The 21,176-nt window shown below is 40.5% G+C and overlaps 1 protein-coding gene across 11 annotated transcripts in view; it reads right to left on the bottom strand.

The window, feature by feature from the left end:
• Window positions 1-21,176, bottom strand: part of WDFY3 (WD repeat and FYVE domain containing 3) — a 178,362-nt gene that overhangs the window by 62,540 nt on the left and 94,646 nt on the right. For all 11 annotated transcript variants that reach the window (XM_075149959.1, XM_075149960.1, XM_075149962.1 and 8 more), the window contains 8 exons: window positions 16,988-17,165; window positions 15,735-15,949; window positions 13,894-14,006; window positions 11,541-11,772; window positions 7,979-8,079; window positions 6,680-6,898; window positions 2,838-3,019; window positions 1,322-1,553 (listed from right to left, as the gene is read on the bottom strand). In XM_075149959.1, coding sequence (XP_075006060.1) covers window positions 1,322-1,553; window positions 2,838-3,019; window positions 6,680-6,898; window positions 7,979-8,079; window positions 11,541-11,772; window positions 13,894-14,006; window positions 15,735-15,949; window positions 16,988-17,165 — 1,472 coding nt within the window. The remainder of the gene's footprint in view (window positions 1-1,321; window positions 1,554-2,837; window positions 3,020-6,679; window positions 6,899-7,978; window positions 8,080-11,540; window positions 11,773-13,893; window positions 14,007-15,734; window positions 15,950-16,987; window positions 17,166-21,176) is intronic.

The raw sequence follows: 21,176 nt of genomic DNA, 5'->3' as shown, positions 1-21,176 counted from the left end.
CTAGCAGATACCTAAATCCAGAGTTGCTTGCCAGGTTTGTCTAGCTGTCAAAAAAGCAAGTACATGACACACATCTGTAGATGACAAAATTCAATTCCCTGAAGTTTTTCACTCAAGATGGGCAAGGAAAGCTACCTTCTTTTTCATGATGCTTCATTCTTTCACAGCCTGAAGATCATCTACATTTGGGGGTGGGGGTGGGGGTGGGGGAGGGGGGGAGGGGGGGGAGAGAGAGAAGGAGAGGGAAGGGGGGGGAGGGGGGGGAGAGGGGGGGGGGGGGTGGGGAGAGATAGAGCGAGAGCGCGAGACCACTCTAGGGAAAGCTTTCACCATGAAAAGTAAGACTGCACTCCCTGTACATACTTTTGTTTTCCTATCGCTCTCATCACTCACTGCCTCCTTCCTTGAGATGGTGACAGTTTCTCTCTGGAAGAGCTGGAGAGCATTATGATCCTCACGGGGAAAGACAATGCAAGGACAAAACGACTTGATACATTCCCTATTTTTATTTATGATTCACTGAAAAGCCCTGTGATAGCCAGGTAAAGCAATGAGCATCTTCTGACGTAATACTGATGTTGGTGAGGAGGCACTCTAACTGCACAGAAAGACAGGGAGCGCTACAGAACAGGAAAATCTCGCTAGTGACAGTTCATCTTACCGGAGCTAATGAAGAATCTGTTGTCTGAATAAAATAAAAACAGGGTGACGGACACACATTTCTAACAAGGTTATTCACATCTTTTTGTGTTGCACTCCCCTCAATTTCATGCCAGAACACTTAAAAAATGTAACAGAATTGCTCATATTTGTTTGCAATGAATGCTTAAAGACTATCTGCTGCACCACAATCCCCCCGTTTGATTTTTTTTCTCAGTTGACCTATTTAGGCCCTGTAAATAATGACATTTCAAGACAGCTGTGTTTAAAGTACAGAATACATCGCAGATTTGCAAATGAGTGCTATCACTAGAAACTGACAAGTTAAAATGCCTTTCCAATTTCACTTTCTACAGATAAATATAATATACAGTATGAATAATCATAGGCTTAAGCATTTCTAATTAGTTTAAAACCAAAGTGAGGAATACAAGCACTTCTAGCATATCTCAGTACAAGAACTACCAGAAGTATGTTAAAACAGTAATTTGGATTTCTATCATCTTCTTCAATAGCAGCTACTCATCTTCTTCCCGAGAACAGCTAGCTTTTCCTCTCTGCTACCGCGTACTCTCCTTTCTCACCTCTTCTGCCAATATGCACACAAAAGATTCCACTACATCCAGACCAAGTTACTAGCTGCCATTTGAATTGTACTTACATGGTATGTATACTGCTTGAAAGCTTCCGACGTAATTTGGTCCCAGCTCATAAATGGTGCTAACACCTGGGGCAGGCAAAACTTCCTCCAAGAAATGTGTAGGGCCCAAACGCCACACTAATGAAGAGAGCTGGCGCTGTGCAGGTGGTGTGCCAATATAGGCATAAACAGTGCTGACTACAGGTGGATTGGCAGAACCAGACCCACTAGGGCTACTATGAATATAGTGAAGCTGTAAGGGAGAAAAACATAGTGAAGTTATTGAGATAGCATGGGTACCATGAAAAGAAAGTAGACAGATCAGAAATTTGGGAAAGCAATTTGCAAACCAGGGGATGTACCAAATGATTGCTATGTAACGCATGGTATTCTGATACCATGCAGCAAAAGTCAGTGAAGAACATTAACCAGAAAGTAAATGTAAAGATCAGAAGTTAAGTGGCTTTCAAAAGAGGAAGGTGTGTATGGAAACACAGGATGAGAACATGCGAGTTTTGTGCTTAAAAACGCTAAAGAACAAGGGTGTATCTCGCTTCTAAAAACATGGTGCTTTATGATCGTCGTTATTTTTTGCAAAAGCAGTAAGACAATCTTCCTAACCTTGTGTTCTTTCTCCTCCTTCTTCAGCCAGTGAAAACATACCTTTGGTAATGACACAGTTTCGAGCTAAAGTGCAAATGTGATGAACTCAATTCGGTAAGATTTTCAGATGGCAATAAAACAAATACATGGAGAAGATGCTGGCCTATATATAATGGCAGTAACAATGTCACAGGCATTTTCTATCTACCTTGTAAAAATTCTGTTACCAGCTATTGAATGTAGTCACGTATACATACTCATGTATTACAGCTATTAGCATAACAAGTAAAGTTACTATAGTCCTCTTTCTGCAAAAGGAATACTGAAAGGTAAACTGAAAGTCAAAATATTGTTTTACTTTTAGCGGTACAGTAACACTGAATGTGTTTCATCTATAATCAACTAATAACAACATTGGCATGTCAGTGGCTATCACTGACAAGGGGATACTATTTCTGCAGTGGCAAGAGGGTTGGGAAAGGAAAAACATGGCTAAATTGGCAAAACTGTCTTAGTCTGTCATCTCCCTATTATTCAAAGTTAGATCTGCTACATGGTCCTGGAATAAATCTTCACCTTTTTATCATCCTTCTAATTAACCTAGTCAGCAGCGTACCTGTGCCACACTTGCCTCACATTCAATACAACATGTCCACCTCACTTTAGCATTACTATCGCTCACACCTGAGAAAGTATTCATTATCTTCTCCTCTTAACAGGACTAGGGCTGGGTCTGAGCTGTGCAGTGAGCAAAGACCCCTTTTTTGCAAGGCTCCTCATTTCGCGTTTGGTTTTTGGTTTCGGATTGGTTTTGTTTGTTGGGGGGGGGGGATATTGTTGTTCTTGTTTTGTGTGGGTTTTTTCACGTATATATGCGCAGAGAGAGAGAAATTACTCCAACCAGTAAAAATGAGGATTTAAAGATTTATTTTACCTTAACAGTGTTAACAAGCTGTCCATCAAGGTAGAGCGCAGCTGTGCTGTTCTTTAGCATGCCTTTACTCATGACCAGGACTAGGTGATGCCACTGGCCTTCCACAATGAGGTCACCACAGCGAAAACGGGCACAGCAAGGAAGAATTTCGTAAAATGACGATTCCTCACTGAAGTCATCGACTAAAGGAAAAGTACTAGTTAGTGGGCACAAGTAGAAATGTTATTCGTCTGTTTTAAGCTTCTTATGTCATCAGACTTTACGTGAAACAAGCTACAGCAATACATTAAAGCCAAAATTTTAGAAAACATGTAGTTAACAATGCGACCAAAAATACAATTAACAAGATATGAATGAAGTCATATGATTAACAAGATACAACTTTAGGCTTTCAAATACTTTCAAGAACTGAAAGAATGAAATCAGAATTTTTGAGAAAGTATTCAGATCAAATTTGACAGGCTGAACGTCATTAGATATTTGCACATCAACAAATCGGTATAGTTTTGGTAGCATCAACAACGGGTCTCTTCTTCCTTTGCCTTAATTCTTCTCTAAGAAAATTCTCAGGATACTTTTAGACTTCTGACAGTTACATTTTACTTCTCCCCTTCTACCCTCCCTTTGAAATTTTAGCTGGAATGAATAGTTTGCTCAAGTTTTACTAACTTCCTCATGCCACTATGCAAGTCACAGAAAGATTTTTTTTGTTGTTCATCTAAAAAAGTTTTTACAGCAGTAGTCAGCAAGAAAAAACAGATGTCTCTCCAAACCTACAGAGCTATTTTTCACCTTTCTCATACTGTGGACAGAGATATATCCACACTTCCTGGACTTTTCTCCTCACACTTTTCCCTGCTCCACCATGGTCTCCTCCACAGGCCCCACTATCTGCTCTGGTGTGATCTTTCCCAGGAGCCGCAGGAGATCTCTGGTCCGGCGCCTGGAGCACCCCCTCCCCTCCTTCTGCTCTCACCTTCATGTCCTCAGGGCGCGCACTCTCACATTTTTTAACTTGCTCCTCACTCCGTGCAGCATTTCACCCTCTCTTACATATGTTTTCCCAGAGGTGTCCCCAGCCGGGCTGCTGGGCTCAGCTGTGCCCTGCGGGGCGTCTGTTGTGGAGCTGGTCAGAACCGGCCATATCCAGGCACAGGGCAGCCCCGGCCTCTTCCCACAGAAGCCCCTTCTTGCCCCCCCCAGCACCTAGCCACAGACACTCAGTATAAGCTTGCCACTATCTTGCTTAAACAATTAGGTCACACACAAAAGAAGATACAAGCAAAAAGATTGCCTTTCAAAGCGTCTGCATCAGAATCATTCTAAATTACAAAGCTAAGTGAAATTAAAGATGAGGTTGAACGCCTGAGACTTTTTTCCCTTAATAAAAGCCGCAAATACGACGTCTGGCTAGCAAGGCACACGTCAAGCACAGAGCAGGGGTACTCCTAACTCAAGCCTCAGTACAGTGGCTTCTCTTCTTCTCTTTTTGCAGTTCTAAGGAAAATTAATTTTCTGAAGCAGTTCTGCTGAAGGAGTAGCTCACGGCTGAGACATTTCTGCCCAAGTCAAAACATCTCGTCCGTTCCATTTCAGTACTGTAACCGCAGCAAGTCACCCTTGCCTTCCCTTCACCTTATCAGCAATGGTGCCTGGGTCGTAAGGGCTGCTGACCCGACGCAGGCACCAGCTGCCATGGGGTGAGGCGAGCTGCACCCGTGGCTCCATCGGCCACCTTCACACTAACAGTGAGAGGAGTCGGAGACGGGTGCCTGCTTTGCAGACGTGCAGCCAGAGGAACCCACTGCCCGCCTTTCCGCAGGGGCCGCAAACCACAAGCTGCTGACCACCCATCCCCAATTCACACCCCTGTACTCTTCAGCATTTCCCAGGTCTTTCTTCACTAATGGGTGCCGAATTCTCTTCTCCTGAATGCTGAAATACACTTTAGTTCTCAGCACACATCTTTTTAATTTCTCTAAAAGGCATCCTTTGACTTCATACCAGAGGGCATGATCAGTTTGCAGGTGCATTAGCTTCTCCATCACAACGCAGAATGACCCACACTCTATTTGAAAGCCTGCCCCTACTCCCTCTCTGCCAAAGGAAAAAAAAAAAAAAAAAAAAAAAGACAAAGCTTGAAAATTCTCCACCAGGGAACGCCTCAATAGAAAACAGGAGCTTTTCAGATCTCTCTTCATTCTTTCACATTGAAGGAAAAGAAACCACTAATCCTCTTACCACAACAGCCACCTGCACAGGGAGAACACTGATTTCTTTCAAAATAGCACAAGGAAAATGATAAAAGCAGAGTATTTAGAACTAACTTTCAGCTACAAAAATAATCTCAAGTTTTTTTTCTTAGCCAAACACCTTTCAGCACAATTCTCGTTCACAAGAAAGATCCTTAAACATCCCATTTATTCTTTCAATAGACCGTCAACACTTCCAGGTCCCATGCTGGCGGGCCTGCCATCTTAGTTCTCCAGGTAGTTACTTGCTCAGCACTTATGGTACACCACCAACTACGACTCCAGTAAAGCAATGTATCCCATTCAATTAAAAAACGGTCTTTGTAATCAGAGACCTTCAGATCTTCCCTGACAAAGCATCTTCAAATCCCATCTCTTTTAAGGAGTTAGATAATAGGGGCTTACAAGCTAAAAACATATGATCTATAGCTCCAGTGCAGGCTAAAGAAATTAATATGAAGACAAAACTTATTTAATTCTTTCTTACAAGAATTCGGTCTTCTGAGAAAGAAAACACTGTCAATATCTTTGTAATTTAAGAGGTTTAGTTCCTCCCTTATACAATGGGTCTTCAGCTCTCAAGTTTCACGTTTTGAATCTGACTTCTACTAAGAGAAACTACTACAGTTAACAATGCGAATGTCCGCTTATCACGAAAATAAGGAATATTCTATAACAGCCTGCTTCGCTGTTTGTTTTTTTTTAAATAATAACAGTTGTATGAATTCTTTATTAGCGCCTGCTACTCAAAAGGAAAGAACAGAGGCAGGAACAGATTTTTAATAACCACTTGTAACCCAGCGTGTTGGTCTGATAAAGAGCTAAGCCTTACATGCACAGAAGGCTGCCCTGCTCCTCTCAGCTCCTCCACAGCCATGGTGCATAAATGGCCTGTCAAAACTGACCATTTTTGGAGGCTCTGATGGAGGACAAGGCAGGAGACAGGAGATAGCCTGAAGCCCCCAACTGCACCAATAGCTCTTCTCTAGCCAATTCACTGGCCTCACCAGCTTCACTTAGATCGTCACTGCACCTCCTGCAATTCCACCTTTGATCACAGACACTGAATGAAACTACAAACTCTTTCTGAAAACTGATCACAGCATTAAAACATTAAGTGAATGACTGATTGCTTCGAACAGTCCTCCACCGTTGGGACTATCCAGATTGAAAAAGCTTTCACAACCTGTTAGTTTACCATTTCCAAACTTCTTCAAAGCAAAAATTGTTAACATTTGCACCTCAAGAGATGATGTCTAAAACGAATGATACAAGACAAATAAAAAGCAAAAACCTTCCAAAAACAATGACATAATCCCTGCTTCAAATCTATAATACTCGGGGTTTTGGCAAAAATTTTTCTTTATATGCAGATATCGAATCTCCTTTGGAAATTATAAAAGCTCCTTAATTTCTACATGAATGTTTACATTTTACATTTTTCCATTGTCAAAAACCATTAGGAGTTGGTGAAACTGCAACTAAAGTTCCATCACATACAATTCTTCTAGATACTAGGTTCAAAATAAACTTGCTGTTGCATCCCCATAATATTGTCAGGATTAGCTGATGACATGACACAACTCTTACCATAATTCTGAAGCAATTCTTCTTTAGTTGAAACAATCAGTGACCGGTCTTTTGCTGAGAGGACAATGGCAAGGCATACATAATGCTGCTCCGAGGAGTTTGCACGCCGCACTACAGTAAGAAGTCTCACAGGATGGTTATTAGGAGATGTACTAAAATGTTCAATACAAAACCAAGTTGAATAGCTTAAACCAGATGGCGGTGGGAAAAATCTTTCACCTAAAAACAAAAATGAAAGCCCATTATACAGCTGGAGTAGCTATTACTTAGGATACCTACTTGTTCCTGTTCCTTTTTTGTGTCAGCTCAGTTGATACCAGCTGTGCTTTCTCAAACTTTTCCTTCATGGACTTCAATGTTACTTCTTTCATTTCTGACTCAAGCTTGGAGGAAAAGCCACATAAAGCTAGCTCAGAGAGGTTCCTTTCAAAACAAAGTAAAGCAAGAATTGCACACTATTCCCTCCTATTCTAAAAACAAAAATCAACTCTGAAGCTGTGCTTGTTCAGAACAATCCAGTTTCAGTTCCCTAGACAAAAAAAGTGGAGATGGATCAGGTTCTCAGAAACTGCTAATACCATGATGAGATGCTTCTTCAAGAGGTGTGACTCGTTGAAGAAGCCTTTGTTGAAGAAGATCTCTCCACCACATACACCTGACTCCACTTCATCTCCTGGGGTGCTCCCACAGAACAACAAAGAGCTCACAGACTTCAAGTCTAATTCTGTCTTAACTGCAGTAAACCTTCAACTTAGTTTTTAAACTTAACACCTTTTTTAGCTAAGTGATTATGTTCAATTAGCCCTGCAGCACACCAGGTTCCTGTAGGGTAAACAGCCTACAGTGACCAAGTATAAGGGATAGCAAACAATTTAGATGTGATTTTTGTGATATGTGTGTAACTATAACTGTAAGAAATTCAGTCAAGAATTCAGCAGAACAAAACTACAAGTACAGCATTACAGTTAATTCCACATTTTCTATGCTCTTCACACTACTACCTCAACTTGTTCTTAATGCATCCAGGTTCATTATTCATACACTTGTCTTGATTACAACTTAACCTTCTACTGAAAGCCTTGTATTTTAAAGCAATCACACATTTGTATTTTATATTGCTTTTCATTGAATTGGGGGCAAAAAGCGCAGGAGTACACACACAAAAAAACACACAAGAAGTTCTCAGTTATGAGTGTACAGTGTCCAACACCATACTATCACTTCATGGCTAACGAAGAAATATAAGAGAACTAAACATCAAACACAAAACACTGCTAACAGTCATACTCGAGTACTTACCAGTTCCAATTCCACTGACAACCGCACCATCAATAAGTCCTGTTGTAACAGCATTATTTGTAGGTGCATTATGGGGAGCCAAACTTGGCAAGAACAGGCAGCTGTTAAACAGAAGACCAGTAACGCACTGGAGTTTATGAAAGTCAATATAACCAGAGTTCAATCCAAACAAAATACAGCCTAGGAAAATATACCATAAGCACACCATCACTCTTCTTGACTGTATGTATTCATGAAAAGTAGAAATGAATTCTCAAGATTTCTCCTTGTGAGGCTAAATTATCTCCAGGGCAAAGAGCTTTGGCAGCGTATGTCTTCGGTGCAAAGGCGCAGAGACTTATGCCCACGTGGCTCCATAGTGTAAGGTGCTTCCTTGTGGGCAACCATAACTCGCTGCAGCCTTTGAGATGTTCTGGACTCTCAAAGAGACTGAATTCGCTAAATATTCAAAGGATCCTGGTAATTGCATACTATGGTGTTCTTATTTTAAGTATATACACTCTCACAGTAACATCATATTTCACCAAATTGGCTACGTTTGGCCCTTACGAGGGCCACCGATGCTGTGGGCACAATGGAAACAGATATAAGGAGTACCTCCCTTAGGTACCAAAAGATTTTAAGAGCCCAGACGGTTTCAGTGACCAGCCTACGCGAGGTGGAGTGAATCCCCACAGGAGTTCAGCTTCCAGTTTGCACAGACTGTCCAACCAGAGGCAAAATAACAGCTCTTCCATTTGCTGAAGAATCATCATTTTGTTGACATTTACACTTGAGCAGGCTAGTTTAAGTATACTGTAGCTGAGTTGCCCGACAGAGCTAGGAGTTATTTCATTCTCACGTAAACTATGAAGAGTTTACTTGACCACCCATCTTGAAAGCAACAGCAGTCCATGGTTCTGGTCACTACCGTCTTCCTTTTGATTACGGTTCTCATTATATACTTCCTTCTCCCTCGCTGGGTCCTGCACTTCGGCCACAACAACCCCAGGCAACACTACAGGCTTCGGGAAGAGTGGCTGGAAAGCTGCCCGGAGGAAAAGGACCTGGGGGTGCTCGTCGACAGCTGAACATGAGCCAGCAGTGTGCCCAGGTGGCCAAGAAGGCCAATGGCATCCTGGCCTGTATCAGAAATAGTGTGGCCAGCAGGAGCAGGGAGGTGATCATGCCCCTGTACTCGGCACTGGTGAGGCCGCACCTCGAATACTGTGTTCAGTTTTGGGCCCCTCACTACAAGAAGGACATTGAGGTGCTGGGGCGTGTCCAGAGAAGGGCAACGATGCTGGTGAAGAGTCTGGAGCACAAGTCCTATGAGGAGCGGCTGAGGGAACTGGGACTGTTTAGTCTGGAGAAGAGAAGGCTGAGGGGAGCCCTTATCATGCTCTACAACTACCTGAAAGGAGGCTGTAGCAAGGTGGGTGTTGGTCTCTTCTCCCAAGTAACTAGCGATAGGACAAGAGGAAATGGCCTCAAGTTGCGCCAAGGGAGGTTTAGATTGGACATTAGGAGAAATTCCTTTACTGAAAGAGTGGTCAGGCCTTGGAACAGGCTGCCCAGGGAAGTGGTTGAGTCACCATCCCTGGAAGTATTTAAAAGACATGTAGATGAGGCGCTTAGGGACATGGTTTAGTGGGCATGGTGGTGTTGGGTTGACGGTTGGACTCAATGATCTTAGAAGTCTTTTCCAACCTTAATTATTCTATGATTTTAAAACATTCTTCTCTGGGCGAATCCTCCATAGTCAATGTGTTACAAGCATGTTCTCTCTAAGCAGATAACTTGCAAGGGTCTGCCAACTGTTGAGTTCATGAAACACCCTGGCACTTTAAAACAGACCAAAAACTTTTAAATTTTTTTTTATTGATTATAGCAGCCTTCTTAGGTGACTTTTTGAAATTACAACAAGTCACAGCTGCATTATATGGATTACTTTTGGACACGTTACCAGCACCTACAAATCCCCTGGAGGAACCACAGTGAAAATTCATTTTGCTACTTATTTCAAGTTCTTCTCAGGTCCAAAAAATTTTCTTTTCTCTTATGAAGGATGTAAAACAGAGCTTTGAGCACCATTTGTTTTCAAATAGAAGTCTGTCCCTAACTTCATATTGGATATGAAGGTTAGACGCAAAACGGGCGCCGCATTCTTGCTTCGCAAAGCTGAAAAGAGAATGCAGAGCAGCAGAGCTCCCAAATATCCAGGCTGGACTGTGCTCTCTGACCAGTGACCCCAAATAAACTGGAACAAGTGCACTAAGATGCAAGTGGCTCTGTCAAAGGCCACGTCAGAGCAGAAACAGATTTAAGAAACACAGTAGTATAAATATTAGGTATGGAAAGAAAAAAGACAAGATGAATGATTCTGTCAGGTGGAACTGTTTCTGTTTTTATGAAATTGTGGTACAGCCGTGGACAGCAGATCATTTCTATCTCTTCTCACAATTCTTTTAAAAAAAGACAGGAGAAAACCCATTGAGGACCTACTCATCTCATACAAGAATTTGTCACACCCTTTTGGGCTTCACAGCAGTTGTCATTTTTGGTGGTTCGTGTCACTAAAAACCTTTTAATAAAGCTTCCAGTCAAGGTATTTAAGCTTTTAACCAAGCTTCTGGGAAATTCTGCACAAGTACTTATCATTTGAGGTGCCATTCACAATTATCTGACTTGCATGTACCTCACAACTCTGCCCTCTCTGAGATACTGGCTTTCAGCCTATTTGCGAGCCTCTGCCTACGGACCAGTCCACAGGCAGTTAAGGAATACCTGTTCCTCATACTATTGGTCTGAATTTTTATAGCAATTTTTGAGATATTTACCCCTTAGCACAGGACAAAATGAGTGTTATGAGGTTTTTCTATTCCTTTTTATAACCAGAAAGACAAAACATTTTCCTTAAACAGATGCTGAGAATGGCGTCATGTTTTCATCTCCTGAACAATCAAGTTAAATCATATTACATGATCCTCAAAGTGCCTCACTCAGCAGGTGTTTCATTAGAGAGAGGAAAAAAACAGTAAATGAAGGTGATACTGGGTGCTAAAAGACAAAATGAGTTAAGCATTATATTCAGGCTACACCTCCAGTTAATAATCAGCTTTTTCCAGTTATTTGGACTCAACATAGCTTCCTTCTGTTTTACTTCTACTTCTGCTTTGCCCACTTCCTCATTTCCAAGTTCTTCAGCAATTTTGAGTGAGTTTCAAAGCATTTGGGCCATCCAAATGTTGCACGTAAACCCTAGCAACTAATGAGTTTCTGCAAGGGTATGTTGGCGCTCCTTTGTTTTTAAAAGGCACACGAAATCCATAACTGAGAGGGTACTATCAACATTTAGATACATACCGACTCCTACTTTCACATATGGCAAGCAAGCATTGGTTTCAAGTCATTAATGACACAGCGGAAGTTTATGTGACTTGAAGTATTCCTTTCTTTTCTTTAAAGAATTCATCTCTTTTGCAAACAGTCCATTAAAAATAACAAGTATTTCTTTGAAAGAAGAAAGTAAGAAGACATTGTACTGTGCCCCATGCTATTTGAAAGCATTGTAGGACCTTACCCGAACCCTTCAAGAGATGTGTCAAACTCAATGAACGCCGGTGTAACCGATGATCCGTGAAGCCTGATATCATGTGGGGTTGTCATGGAGACCAAACACTTCACTCTCGTCAGGGGTACTGTGCTCCCTTCTGCTGGCTTGAGTAGGCTCTTGCTTATCCGATAGTGGCTGTCTTCATGCAAACTGAAGACGCTGTCAGAACCCAGACCTTCCGTTGAGGTAACCATGCTATCTACAGTAGAAGCCAAGAAACAACACAGCATTGCAAAAGGGAGGCATTTTCAGGCTATTTATTTGGACTTTTCAAGTACTGCTTCCAGTGCAATAGCTGAATTTTCAGTCATCATCAACTAGTTCAGCCTCTCAGTTAGAAGATTATGAGTTGGGAATTATTGTTCTCATTACACAAACGTTCAACTGAGGCACAGAGATGAGCATCTTGCGCAAGTATTACAGAAAGCCTGTGGTAAAGCCAAAAACTTGAGTCATGAGGCCATCACACTACCTAACATTGGGAAAGTGTCCCTTTTGCAGAGGCTCCGTTTCAGGCGCATTCCTGCGACCTGACTTAAGAGGCAGAAACTCCTCTGCTTTATGTTTTTGAGATGCAGTAACTCTGAGCTAAAACTCTCAGAGCTCTCAATAAGCAGAAAGGCTCAGTAAGCTTAGCTTAGGAAATTTAACATAACTTGCAGTATTCAGAAGCTAGCTTTGCCTTCTCTTTCCTATGTTAAAAACTTTTCAGACTCACATTTTTACAATTTTCATTGTTTATTTTCCCCTGTGATAATACTTTATTAAAAATAAATAAATAAATAAAGCGCTGGCTGAGAAATAAATTGAATCTCTCCTCTCCTCTTTTTAAATGTACTGAACGTGATGACATAATATGAATTCAGTTATTTTATTTCATGTATTTATTTATTTAATGCTTGTCATTCAGGACCATCCAGGATACTTTCTAGTTCCTTTTAAATAATTCAAACATTTTAACTATGTGTTACAACTGGCCATACGAAGACTGAGTTGACACCTAGAAATAAATATCACATGCTTTGGAAACTTATCAATAATTTCTTTGTATTACCATTTACTGAGACTCTCCTATACTACACAAACAGCTATTCCCAAGCTCTACAACTCATGGATAATAATAGCAAAGAATGCATGTGGAAGAGAGGTTCGGATCGGCTGGAGGAATCTGTCGGTTACAGACATTCAGTGCAGTTTATCAGATTGATTCATTAAATAGCTGGAAAACTTTCCAGTATGATAATCAGAGCTGATGTATAATTGCTGATAGAATATGAAGTATTCTATCAGAACTTCCATGACAGGATACCACACAAAGGTATAATGAAAATTTCCACTGCATACACGTATGTACATGCATCTATAATTTAGGAATATCTAGTGAATATCCTATTAAAATACATTGTGAATACCTTTGCACAGTGTTAATTCCAGGACTAAAATTGAAACTGAGTTGTCGTGGCGTCCCTCCCCCCCCTCCTTTTTTTTTTAAAGCTGATGTCTGTCCTTTTTCTTGAAAATTTTTAAGTTACTATGCATTCATAATTCAACACATACTTACCACATACTATTAAAGATTTCAAGTTTAATATACTAGGAAAGGAAACATACTGAAAGCAATGAGTAAAACCATTGTAAATATTTACCATGAAAAACTAATGAATAGTTAAAAAGGGACTGCTGAACCTTAAGAGTGGGTGTTCGAACTCTAAATTCTACCTCTTTATAAGAGAAACGATTATTAGATTGAGATTCTGCCAAATCAGGTAAATTGTGCTTTTTTTGCTTTTTAACTCTTTCTATTTCTTTCTCATTACTAGTGATGCTAATGATGAGCCAGGTTCTTGAGTCTAGCTGAAATAAACGGAATTATGCTTAAGGGTAGGAATTTCAAATTATTTTATCTGACACGTTACTGAACCCATGAGAGATAATGCATAGATTTAATGACATATGATGTGCACATGAAAGTATCTGAGAAAAATATTTTTCCTTTTACTGTTAAATAACTACAAACTCAGGATCTAATCAAGACTTAAAAGCAAACTACTACCATATATAATAGTTACTAAAATAACAAATAGTTACTTAAATAACGAATTATAATTACCTCACTGGATATACATTAAATACAAGTACTACATTCCCTCTGCTTTTAGAACTTTTTCCAGTCAAACTGTTCTGATGGTTTCACATTCATACAAAGCCGGGGCGAAGTTAGGTTTTTCTGGATGCTTATCTACAAATTTTACTTAAGTATGCAATTGGGGGATGTCTGTGAAGCATTCTTTACACAAATTTCTAGCACTTTAGCACCTACTTCTCATTTCCGGTTCAAAACTCAGTGAGCTGGGTTTGTGCACTCGGTACTGTTTCAACAGCTTTTTGTCCCAAGCTCCGCAATTCAAAGGATTTCCCAAGCGTAAAAATTCCCTAAGAAAGAGAATAAAAAATTTACAAATCATTTTGTCTATTTATTTGCCTAGAATGGCACCAAATCTAATATCATTTTTTAAAAAGACAGTAATTACTTGCAATAAACATAACTTTTAACTAAGAAAATAAATGAAGTAATGCATAATTACAAGAAACACATTTGATCCATTCGAAACTATTTAAGTTTTGAACACGTGCTGTCAAAAGTTGACATTATTTTAACTAATCAAACAATTTTGATAAAGCTCCCAATTCCCTTCCCTTAATTCCAAAGACTTGGCAGGAGGCTGCTGCATCCTGAAGGAGAACATCAGGACGCTCACTGATGCACATTCAGCAAGCTGAACTCATCTGGAAAGGCAGACCACAGGCTGAAGCAAGTAAGTGAACTCAGCTTTGTTTTATGCATGTGTCCTATTTGGCTGGGGGATAGTTTCACAGTTATCAACATCTATCTATAGATAACTATAGTATCTATATCTATAGCTACCTAGGCTATCGGTGTCTATGCTTAGGGAAGCTTAAGACCCTGCGATGCAACTACCAGCAAGCACGCTCCATACAGAATCATTTCTGACATGGCTACATGCCGCTGAAGTGAACTGACCAGCTGTCCTGGCTGCAGGTCAGCCAGTTGGTGATCCATAGGAGATAATACAATGAAGCTCCTTATTCCAGCTGAGATCACAGAATCACAGGATGGTTTGGGTTGGAAGGGACCTTTAAAGATCATTTAATTCAACCCCTCTACTGGGACATCTTTCATTATATTGGGTTGCTCAAAGCCCCGTCCAACCTGACCTTGAACACTTCCAATGATAGGGCATCCACAGCTTCTCTGGAGAACCTCTTCCAGTGTCTCACCACCCTCACTGTAAAAAATGTCTGCCTTATGTCCAATCTAAACCCACCCTCTTTCAGTTTAAAACCCTTGTCCCTGGGTCCTGTCGCTACAGGCCCTGGTAAAAAGTCTCTCTCCAATGTTCTTACAAACCCCCTTTTTATATTGAAAGGCCGCAAGAACGTCTCCCCAGAATCTAGCAAGCAATCCAAAGCATCATACAACTGCATGGGTATTTAATAAATGGTTCAAAATATGCTCATAAACTTTTCAAGCTTGCTTTTCTAGTACTAGCATAGTACTAGAAACGTACTTGCATTAATGTGCAGAAAGATCAACTTTAAGCTGTGCATCCCCAGATTTTTCTAGACACCTCTTGTATCGCATTCCTGCATTTCCTTCACACAAACTAAAGTGCTAAATAAAAATGCTGGCCTGAACCTTTTCCAGTCTGAGGTATTCAACATTGCACAGAAAAGTCTAGGAATCCATCCTCCTCTATGGCAGTGCTGCTTTTAAAACCATCATGTTTCATTTTCCTGAGGACTTAGCCAGGAACAGCATTTTTAATAGCCTCTCAAGATTTGCAGAAAGGAAGCAAGCATTTAACTTCAGTACAATCTCTGTGAAAAACAGCAAACAGATTTCCCCACTCCACACTTCCTCCTCTTTCCCCACCCCCCAATTCCCAATGTCTCCAGGGTTACATGCTGATTAACGGAAGCAAGACAGTCTATTTGATGAGAAATAAAATGGGATCCTGCATGATCACTGCCACACAAGGTCAGTTATGCTCTATACCAATCCGAGCTATTTACAGCCAGGCAGCGACAGCACAGGCAGCAGGGCTCAGCTCAACCGGACTTCAATGCTATCTTCCTGACCTCAACACCATCGGCTGCAGCGCCTGGGAGGCCAGCCTTTCAAACATCCTTTGGAGTGGCGGATGCAACGAATGGTCCTCATCAGCCAGAGCAGCGCTGCATCGTTGTAAGAGTCGTGCATGGAGACCGGCTTCGCACATGACTTGCTGGTTTCTCTCTGTGTGCACGAGAGATTGCAGGATATTGGCCACTGCCAGCTGGAGATCCAGCGCATGCTGAAAAATAGAAGAGCGCACAACTTGATAAGACGCTAACTGAGAAGGCAAATAAAAGGAAGCCCTTATGCATAATAATGAAAAGGAAACTACCATTAGCAACTAATACACAAAACATCCTATACTTAAATATATGTGCATATGTATATGTGTGTGTTGGGGTTATGTGCACGTGTGTGGGCGAAGAGACACTTCCGTCTCTTTATAAAAAAGGATAATAAGTTATATAAAGGATTACCATGATCCTTATAAAGAAAAACAATTCAGGTAGGGATGGTTAAACTAACCTCTCCTTTTCACCAGGAGTGAGTGAGTCAGTTTAGCAGTTCTACGTGCTTAGATTGTACTAAGAACTTTTATTTTTGTGACTGCTAAGCTACTCCTAGTAACTTAACACCATCATCATCTCTACAAAATTTAAGATATATGCAACACAAATGCCAAATTAATGCCCTTAAGACAGAAAGTCGCCACGCTCATCACTAGTAGAGGACAAGAAAGAAGAATCAAGTCTAGTAACTCTTGTAAGCTTTTGGAACTTTTTTAAAAATAAACAGTGTTCTGCAGGGAAGCCATCTCAAACAAAAAATACTTAAACAACTTCAAAAAACGTCCAACAAATCCTTTATATACAAACCACCAGTAGAGGTTTTGGTTTGGGAATTGTACAAAACAGGCAGTACAATTTTGGAACTAGAACATATCCCATGTCCTCCTCGTACTACGCGTTAACACCTGGTACATGAGGGAAAACAAGAATTCAACACAACACTTGGAAACCTATCTGATGGCCACTTCAGACATCTCTTTAAAGTTACATTGTTCCCAGGAGTTTGAAAGAGACAAAACAAAGCCTATGAAATAAAACAATTTGTATCAGACCTCTATGTCACCACAGTTACTCAACTCGATTAGTCTGTGAAATGTATTAGCTTCTCAGCATGAAACGAGAGGACATAATTGGTTTTCCTATTTCCCATAGCCACCCTTTTTCCCAGTCACTCTCAAAGCTTAAGACAGCAGAATTTTTTTCCCTACCTCTGGATGTGTAGCGGATCCAACAGAGGCCAGAAGATCCAGCATCGCAAGCATAGCACCAGGGTGGATAATGACTGCATCGGAGCTTTGTATGGATGTGGGTCCTGTTTGGAGTTTCATATCAGCTATGTTTTTCTGAGGGCAAACAGGAGGTGTTGAAACAGAATGATATGCGTGCCTGCAGGACAGAAAACATCCCACAGTTACAACACCCATCTACTATGAGCTTTGCATTTTCAAACAGCTGTAAAGTTGAATTGGCCTATAGATGTTACTCCCCACTCCTTTCTCTTCCCTCAGTTAGACCAAATGCTTTCTCCTCTTCTCAAACCTGTTGGATGTTTCCCTAAAGACAACCTGAAAGGGTCTCAATTTCTGGACTGTGCTTGAACTCAGAAGTCTTTTCCCCATGTGCTATGCAGTTTGAAGAACTTAAAGGTTGCCTTTATCACCTCCCTCTTTTCATTCTAGTTGCGGTGGCAGCACACAGCGACAGCAGCATGCAAGCTACCGCTGCTCCTGTTCTGGGGGACGAATTCAGCTTTGAATACACTTCTCCACGCTTGCTCTTCATTAACAACTGATTACAAAACACGCTATCACGAAACTCTCAGCAATCTCTAACTACCCTACAGGAAGAGAAGTTGGTCTCAGCGTACACTCGTGCCAGCAGTCCATATGCTCTCATGACTGCTACAGCAATTTAGTTTTACATTAAGCTGCTTCAGTCTGATCCAGGGAAAAAAGGCTTTGACACGCTGACTTAGAAGCAACCACTTGCGCTGAGAGCTGTAGACATGTTTTTCATTGAAACTCTTGGAGGTGTCAGCTTGATGCCATTCTTCTTTCAGCACAAGATTCAAAACACAAACAGCATGAGCAGCTTACTGAACATATGCTTTCAAGATGGTACTTCAGAAGCAAAAGATAGCTTGAAAGGCTCATGCTTACCACAAAAAAAAAACAAACACAAAATCACCCATATTCTCACAGTATTTATCATATATGCTTATTTCTAAGAAGAAAGAAAACAAACTCTATGTAACAATTCTTCTTGATGATCAAATATTGCCTGCTGTTTTACAAGACGCGAATTCAGCTAAAAAGGGGTCTCTTCCTACCAAATCAGCTGAAAGAGACACTTCCTCTCTCCTGTTCTTAGCGACAGAGATTTACCTAACCCCTAACCCTAACAGAAATGACACTCGGAGACTAGCTGTGCCTCTCCTGTTAGGCACTTGCAACTAGGAAATCTCTTCTCCTGGGAAAAACAGGACATAGATGGGAGATGAGGAAGGCTGCAAGTGCAATTCTGTCCTAAACACTTTGAAGGTTGCACCTCGAACACACACCCCCTCCCCCACCCCCCACCCCCCCGAAAGAAACATCATTTGTGGGGGGAGGCTGAGGCAATGGATTATTTAGCCTAAGACAGGATACTAGATGTACAGCACAATCTTCTTCTGCTGGCTGGAAAATGGGCTGGATAAACAACGTTTCAATAAAAGTGTTCCTATTGAAAAGGCTCATGGCAGATCAACAACTTGGCATCTGGAACAATCCAAGAGCACTTTTTTAAAGAGAGTTTTTGAAGAAAGATGAAATTACTGATGTATTACTTATTCAGCTAATACTTATACCAAACATGAAATAGTATGGCAATTCTATTGTAACCAACCACTAAGAAAAATATCTGTTCAAATCAATTTTTCTAGTGTTTTTACAAACTCTCTAACGATCAATTTCCTAAACTTCTCTAGCAGACTCACTGATTGAAACATCTGGCAGGCACAGGAAGGCTTCGTTGTCTCTGAAAATTGAATGGAACTAAGAACAGCAGAACAACTGGTAATACTATCTATCATAGAGAGATGTTATCTCAACCCTTTTCTCTGTCTTAATGCAGAGATTGAAACACGGGCAATTGTTTCTCATGCATCCTAACACCACTGCTCTTCATCTGAAGAAGAAAACTGCTACCTCTTTCCAATGTCACCTTGAGCGTGTCAATGCAAGTTTTACAGCATACAGTTTAAAAACTAAATATCCTTTTGTATTTAAAGAATGCTCTTCAGTCTAGTGAAATTCCACTCCCCAAGGCATTCTTGAAGATTAAGCTTCCGTCCACTTTTAAGCACAAATTTTACTTCTACACATCCTGATCTGCACTATCACATTCACCTCATCAGGTAAACTGTGAGGTTATAACATGGCAGTACGGGGGAGAGCCTCATAAAAACCTGAGCCACTGCTCAGTATGATTCACAAACAAGCATGTGATCCTGGCCTCAAATGGCCTGGACTTCAACATTACATACAACAAACTGAAAAGGGAATATAGTCAAGACTAGGCAATTTGCTTTTCTGTTAGCAATCTAAGTATGTCCTTAAAGCATATATTATTGAAAGTTTTTCACATAATTTTAAAATACCTTCTATATTTAGTTTTTCCATATAAGAAGTACTTGTATCAAAACAACAAAAAAAAACCCCAGTTCAACAAGATTTCTCTAGGCAGGGAAAAGTAGGTAGATCCTACAAAATCCTGCGAAAGTATTCATCGTATGTTACAGGTCTATGGGTCAGTGCAGAACCTGCAATAAATTAATTTAGCCATGCTTATATGTTCTTTATATGACCCCTTTAAGGGAGAAGAAAAGAAGAAATGGACAATGGAAAAAGGCAGTCTACCAAAGACGACAGATAGGTCTGTCTAATTTAACAAAAAATAAAACTGAAGAAAAATTCAAACTTAAATTATATAAGTTCAACTCTTGATGAGAATTATAACACCATTTTCACCTGGAAAGAAAGTAAGATTTATTGTAGATAAATCCTCTGCATATCATTCCCCAAGAGTGATCACCATCCAAACTTTGTAAAACTAATGGCTAAAAGTATTTTAAAGTCGAAGTTACATTCTATTCTCTACTTCACTGTGTCAGGCCCAAAGCATCCTCTCTCAGAAGGACAAAAAAAAAAAAAAAAAAAAAAGAGAGAGAACGCGCTGTCAAGATAAGATTTTTCTTATCTTCTCTATCTTGCCAAAATTTACAATCAAACAACTGGCAAAACTGTAAGTCTTGATTCAAATTATACAAGAGGGGTGGAAGAACAATGCATTCCACATAACAGGGAGGACAGCTATGTCCTGCCATCCCAACGCATGTGCTGGAGGTGTCCTACCTACTCTGTTTACATAAAGGATAACACTTGGAGGGCACCACTCCTTAGGGAAATAAGCTTTGAGAAGTGGCAGACATGTCTGAGAGAGAACATACCATGTCTATGTATCCAGAACCGTTCTAGATTGCGTGCATCAAAACCAGAACTGTACTGGTTTTTTTGTTTGTAAGAATTACTTGTGTGCACAGTGTCTGCCTGCTCTTTTAGCCAAACAACACAGGCACCTGTCTGACGAGTCAAAGGGCAGAAATCCAGGCCACAGCAACAAGGGAGATCCCGGGGAAGCAAAATAAAGGAGACACGAAACAATAAGAAAAGAGCAAACACTTCTCTCAGAAGAGTCAGCTTCAACAGAATCTGACCGTATCTGACAGGGATAAAAAAGAAGAAAGAAAAGAGAAAAAAATGAAAAACAAATAATATTGGACTACAAAACCCAAGTTGCTTATTTTTGAAAGTAGGAAGATCCCAGCTACTGGCATTGAATTCACTAGGAATGACAAACATGACGCTAAACAACCGTGAGAAAGCAGACAGCTGCTCAAACACTTTCTGAAAAGCGTAGTCCTGTCTATTTTTTTTACTTGAAAACATGCTTTTACAGAAAGGATCTGAAAAGTCACCCAGGCCAGCATGATCATTCTTCTTTTGCTTTGAATCTTACACAGCTTGTTAGCACCCAAAGGCCTTTTTTGTTCGTGAAGATCCATGTGAAGCACACTCCTTTAGCTCAGCAAATATCCACGTTACTATATTGGTGCCTTCCTGAATTGCCCAAAGCACCCCACCGGGATACTGACTTTTTAAACTATCCAATCTTTACCTCGCCTTATACCACACCATTTTCAAATAACTGCTTGCATTTTCAGAATTACAAAAAAAAAACAAACAAAAGGAAGCCTAACATATCTATTCATGTATACATATATTTATATTTTAATTACCAGGCTGCATCAACTACCCATCTGGCACTCTTTTATTCATTACACCCTGGAATCAGCTC

This window comes from Calonectris borealis, chromosome 4 (assembly GCF_964195595.1).
Source record: "Calonectris borealis chromosome 4, bCalBor7.hap1.2, whole genome shotgun sequence".
In the NCBI taxonomy this organism is placed as follows: Eukaryota; Metazoa; Chordata; class Aves; order Procellariiformes; family Procellariidae; genus Calonectris; species Calonectris borealis.
The sequence above is the reverse complement of the archived record's forward strand: the minus strand, read 5'-3'. Positions and strand labels throughout refer to the sequence as shown.